Raw genomic sequence first — 6,571 nt, 5'->3', positions numbered from 1 at the left:
AAGGGAAGGGAAGGGAAGGGAAGGGAAGGGAAGGGAAGGGAAGGGAATGTACAAGTTTCAGACTGGAACCAGTCAAATTACGGAGTTACTCTTCCTGACTATCTATACAAATTAACTAGTGTGTCCCAAATATATATTAAAAATAGAATTATACACTTTCACTTTCACATATAAAAAAGATTTTTTGGTAATAAACTGAAAATCAAAGCAATGTATTTATTTCGATAGAACATGTTATTTTAAAATATGAATTAGAAGTAAAGCCTTTCAGTCTTTAAATATACATGACAAAATCCGGATCTATAAATAACTAATGACCAAACATCAGATGTTTCCTGATTACTTGAAGTGCAATATCTGTACAGGACTCAAAAGGAAATGTTAATATCTAGTTCCTCAATTAAATAACAACCATACATAAAGTCAAAAGCAAGCAATTTAATAGTAAGATTTTGTAGACTCCCTTTAACACTTCAAAAGTTAACCAGTTAGTATGTATATTTTTCATTCTAAATATCACTGCCTTACTTGGTCATGTGAAATCAAAACAGCACTGACAAATATTGTTTTGATAAATGAGTTTTAGAACTAATGTAATGTAAATTAGTTTTGCCTTCAGCAAATGATGAAGTTACCAATGCTTCCATTTAAAGAAAAAAGACTTATGCAGGTATTTACATGAATTTCATTAGCATTCGATTATATGTATGTGACAACAATACTAATATTATGTTCAGAATTGAAATATTGTGGCTGTATCAAGTTTCTACATGTTGATCTGCATTGTCAACACAAATTAATAGTGATATTATCAGAAAGATAGAGTAGGATCCTTCAACAACAGGAAATTATAGCAGAGCGCATGCATCATATGGCCAGTAATTGCAATATTCATGATGGAATATTTTTTCTTTTATGTTTGTGAAGAATTGTGTGGCAGTATGGGAGTTAGGGATGCTGATGTCTAATGCACACACAACAGCTCATGCCTTTACGTCTGAGAAAGCCTGAGCAAACCTGCCACCCAGTGACTTCAGCTGAGAATTGCGAAAGAGATGTATGCAGTAGACAGGAGAAAATCCCTTTACTCGTATTAGAAAAGTGGGGAGGGTGGGGTGAAGGGGTAGAACACCTTTATGTAAGAAAATGGTAATAAATGAAACAGAAATGTTGAAAGTACATATTCCTTTCAATTACATCCTATGTAAACATTTATATTTAATCGCTTACATTTTAAAAAAAATTATCCCATGTTAAGGGCTGAATCCTGAAATAACTACAAATCTCAGCTACAAACTTGGAATGTAATCCTACTGCCCCCTCTGTCGTGAGTGATGAAGCGTGAGTTGCTTGTGGAAAAGCAACAGAAATTATCTTCACTTACTTTGCATTTGAAAGCAAAAATAATGCTCAGAAATACAAACCAACAAACTTCCCCATCTTCAATTATTTATACCTGTATTGATCAAGTGCAAAAGGAACATAAACTAAGAAGCATTCCTCAGGAAAAAAAAGAATTACACTCTGACAAATAAATTAATTGATGTTTGGTTCTAAGCTACTTAACTTTAACAGTCTTAATGAATTAATAGTTAGTCATGCCTCAGCTACTTCTGCATACTATGGAGTAAGCATCTCTATAATCTATTGAAAGAGCCAAGTTACATCTAGCACAAGATTCAACACCTACACGAAGTGAAACACCTCTCTCTCTGTCTCCAGACTGTAGAAACAAGACAGGTTATTTTGGTTTTTAAAATCAATTGCTTCAGTAAATCAGCTAAAATATTGCGGAGTTGGGAATAATTTGGGATCAGGAGACCCAAGACCACCAGCTATCTCTGAAAGATGAAGCAGCTGGCTGGAAACCTAAATACTAAGTCAAACTTCAGATAGAGTTATGCCCTACACACTTGCTGAAGCCTGTATTTGGCCCCAGCCTCGTTCTCTAGACTTGTTTTGGTAGAAAGCGTCCTAAAATCATGATTAAATTTCAGAATAAAATTCCTAAATATGTATATATTTCCTTCTATTTTCATTGTTAAAAGGACAACTCAGAGGTGAATGTCAATGATATAAGAATTTTTCTTCAACATATGACAAATGGATGGAGAAAGTTCAGGCCTTACATTACAAAGTCCTTGGTAAAGGCAGTTTCACCTTTCTTCTACACCAAAATCATTGTATGTTGGTCAAAATAAAAGCTTAGACTAAAGCTTCTATTGAACATATTCTGTTCATTTTGTACATTCTCTTCTAGTTGCTTGTTTTTAACCACTTGACAGAAGTCTTACAAAGAAGATGTGTTACACTAAACAGCAAATCTGACTAAAAGAGTAGATGAAACAGACTCATTCTGGCCTTTATCTGGGGAAAAAGTAATGGTGTTAGGAGGTGATTCAAGCTTCTCCAAGGTACTGCTATGTACTGATCAGTACCTATGTGGAAATAAAGACATCAAAAGTGTGGCCTAACAGCCACATGCAGGATTTTTTTTGGATGATGCTAGAGTATTAGTGTAAATCTGCATAGTTTGTAGATGTAAACATAAACAGAACATATCACTTTTCTAATTCCTTAGTACTCTGCTACTGAGTTTGGACAGACTTTCAGGAGCTTTATTTCAGAAAGAGATTTATGTCTTTGGGTTTCAATGTTTTCTAGCTGACCTTCATATAGTTCTACTGGCTTTTTGGACAAAGACTTGTTCTCTCACTGAAAGAGAGCATGGTGACTTCTTAGGGATGCTTAGAACTCAGCAAATGAGCAGGCTATGTAAGCTCTGGGCCTTTGAAGGACTAGTTTGTTCCAAATCAGACTAAAATAGCTATGCTTGAAATATCTTCTCACTTGGAGATAAACAGACATTTTAAAATAACATCAGAAAATAATAATCTCTTGGTCAATGGAAAATTAAATAATGTTGCTGGTTTAGGACAAAGACTCTGTAGGAGCTATTGTTAGAAGGCAGATAAGTTTGAAGACAGAGCTGAAACTGACTACAAGCCCTGGAGTTCTTGACCTCACAGGCACTGTTAGCAACCTTTTCTCTCCACACACGTTTCTCTTGGGAGCATGAAAATAATCTCTATCTAAATTTGATTATTTTTATATCATTTAAACTCAGAACAACAGAATAAATATATACACATTCTGAGGTTGTGGTTGAATATTACATAAATTATCATTAGACACAGCCAGAAAGAATTTCTGCTTAAGGTATTAATTTTGACTAAGCCTGACAGAAGACTGTAAAGAGATAACCATACACGCAAACACAAAAGGTCTATAATTCCTCTTTCTATGTGCCAAAATAAGTGTCTGTGTATTAACTTGTTTAGACTTCACACAAACTCTTCTTGCTCAGTGTTTACAGACTGTTTGACTCCTACCCACCATCTGGCCCAGCCTTGTGCCAAATTCCAGAAATGTTGATGAGAAAAACATGGACAAGTTAAAGTGAACGTATATGCATGCTTTTCCAAGATAATCTGCACCCTGTTTACTATCAAGCTACCTACTTACCAGTTGTATTCACTCTTCACCAGAGTGGGATTTAACTGAAATATCAAAATACTTACATCAATTCAGATATCTAAATTCAGGTATCTACCTGCAAATGTCTACATGTCTGTAAGGTGTCTAAAGTAATTTTACTTTATGTTCTTAGTCTACTGTATTTATACAAACTTGAACCAACACAATAGAAAAAGTAAAATACAAAGGACAATTTGTGATAAAGCAAACTAGTATTTCACATATTAAATAAAAGATATATAGCATCTTACCATAACATTCCTTTCATAATGTTCGTGTTCTTTCTCAAAATCTATTACAAAGCCATTTAGAGACCAAATAAATGTCAGGTCTAATGTGGGATCATGGGATGCAATGCATTGCATGGTAGCATTCTCTCCAACGGTGACATCAACATTCAGTGGTGCTAAAGTAATCCTTGTAGCTTCTGTGAAGTTAACAGCAAACATGGAAAATTCCAATAAGAGTTTATGCAAATATAAGATCAGCTCTGTAACTTTTTGATTATACATGAAACCACTCCTTCAGCTCTAGTTTACATGTTATTCATGCAGCTACATTTGAAAGAACCAAATTAAACAGAACAAAGGAAAATTTCCACAACTGAAATGCCTAACTTGTATTTAGCTGTCCTTTGAAATTGGTTATGGTTCAGTCTCTGAGTCATATTACTAACTATGCAAAGTTATTTTTATTCTTTTACTATAACTCAGGTAGAGAGAAGACATGTTAAGAATCTTATGTGACCTGTGTTGTATTTCTTGTTTTAATTATACTATTTCTTATGTTTAAAAACCTGTCTCTTTCACAAACGGAAAGTTCTACTCAGTTGTCAGGCTGAGTCAAATTTCCATTAAGGCATTGCAGGAACTGAGATCTTAATTTTTCTGCTGAGAAACAATATAAGGGATGTATAACAAACTATACAAATAGCTACACATGGAAAGAACATTAATATAATAAAAGGAAGAAAGCTGTACACCCCTCAGCAATGTCTCTTATCATTACAGAAACAAAAAAAGGTAGAGAGTTCAATGCTTGCTAGAGATTGTGGTATATGCATTAAATTTATGGCAAATTAGTGACATGATCCTGGAAGAAACTCACTGGATACTTATGATACTTATTCCTTTCTCTCAGATACAATCATGAAACAAAAAGCCACTGAATATTTTCTTCTCACATTATGGCATATAATAACTTCCCACAACTATGAGAGTGGGTGCCAAAACCTGGAAGATGATAGTCATAATAACTATTGTCACCAGTTAAGATCCAGGTTTCAGTGTGCTCCAAAACACACACTATACCCTATTATACACATAACTGAAATGTATCTTCAATAAACCTAACATTTCTTGTCACTCTGACTTGGAGAGAAAATTTTAGCCAGGTCCTACTCTAGTAATCCAAAAAGTGCTTAATCCTGAGACTATGAGTATGGCACAACTACTCAGTATCTCAGAATGGAGTATCTCAGTGCTTGGAGCAACCTTTTAACATCCGATCTCTAAAACCCTTGCTATAGACACATTTTAGGATAACTGATGCACTCTAATATTATGCTTCTGCATTCAGTGTCTGGTTCTACTATCATTGAGTTACTAAATATTTACATAAAGAACTACCAGTCTAAGAAGTTGCTGAAACAGTGGTCCAGAAGCAATGAAAAAATAACATGCGGGAAAGGCCATCAGACTTTACAGTGCCTATCAACTTCAGTTTAACTTTTAAATTTCTTGTAGTCATAACAAATGTCTGAAAAGTTTTATGAGCCACACAAAGTGCTTGGAAATGCAATTTTCAAAGCATTCATAATCAACACTCATCATTGCCCGCAAAGTGAAAATAATTTTGAAATACATAATCTGAATATTCTGTTTCTTCTGTGATGTAAGGGAGGCATCTTAGTCCTTTGGTATCCCTTTTTAGATGAATCAGAGCAGAATACTCCAAAATTTAGAACTTTTTTATACCTAGTTTATAGAGTTTATAAAGCTAATTGTTTCACTGTGTAGATTTACTGTGCAGATGTTCATCTTGATTTTAGAAGGTATGACTGGACTATAAAGGGGCTGGGTAGCTATTTACATAACCTTTCAAGATAATTAAATGGCTGAGGGTAATACTAGGACATGTAAAATTGCAGAAGATGATAAAAAGTAACTGCAAACATTGAAAAGATACGATTAATCAAAATAAAGACTTACAATAGCATAGAATCACAGAATCACAGGTTGGAAAAGACTTCTAAGTTCCTCATGTCCAATAGTTAACCCAGCACTGCCAAGTCCACCACTAACCCATGTCCCTAAGCACCACATCTACACATCTTTTGACTGCGTCCAGGGTTGGTGACTCCATCACTTCCCTGGGCAGCCTGTTCCAATGCTCCACAACCCTTTCAGTGAAGATATTTTTTTCTAATATTCACCCTAAACTTCCCCTAGAACAACTTGAGGCCATTTTCCCTTGTCTTATCACTTGGAGCTTGGGAGAAGAGCCCAATTCCCACCTCACTATAGCCTCCTGTAAGGTAATTGTAGAGACCGATAAAGTTTCCCAAGACCCCTTTTCTCTACGGTAAACAGCCCCAATTCCCTCAGCCACTCCTTAACAGACCTATGTTCCAGACCCTTTAGCAAGTTCACTGCCCTTCTTTGGACAAACTCCATAGATGTCCTTCTTGTTGTGAGGGGCCCAAAACTGAACACAGTACTTGAGGTATGGTCTCACTAGAGCCAAGTACAGAGGGACAATCACTTCCCTGGTCCTGCTGGCCACACTATTTCTGACACGAACCAGGATGCTGTTGGCCTTCTCGGCCATCTGAGCACACTGCTGGCTCATATTCAACCAATACCTCTGCATCCCTTTCCACCGGGCAGCTTTTCAGCCATTCATTCCCCAGCCTGTAGCATTGCATGGGGTTGTTGTGCCTGAAGTGCAGGACCCTGCACTTTGCCTCGTTGAACCTCATACAATTGGCCTCAGCCCATCGATCCAGCCTATCCAGATCCCTCTGCAGAGCCTT

At 36.1% G+C, this 6,571-nt stretch overlaps 1 protein-coding gene across 1 annotated transcript in view; it reads right to left on the bottom strand.

Moving 5' to 3' along the window:
- Positions 1-6,571, bottom strand: part of CNTN1 (contactin 1) — a 144,347-nt gene that overhangs the window by 52,062 nt on the left and 85,714 nt on the right. The window contains exon 13 of the mRNA XM_035326087.1: positions 3,789-3,964. Coding sequence (XP_035181978.1) covers positions 3,789-3,964 — 176 coding nt within the window. The remainder of the gene's footprint in view (positions 1-3,788; positions 3,965-6,571) is intronic.

Source organism: Oxyura jamaicensis, chromosome 1 (assembly GCF_011077185.1).
Source record: "Oxyura jamaicensis isolate SHBP4307 breed ruddy duck chromosome 1, BPBGC_Ojam_1.0, whole genome shotgun sequence".
NCBI lineage: Eukaryota > Metazoa > Chordata > Aves > Anseriformes > Anatidae > Oxyura > Oxyura jamaicensis.
The sequence above is the reverse complement of the archived record's forward strand: the minus strand, read 5'-3'. Positions and strand labels throughout refer to the sequence as shown.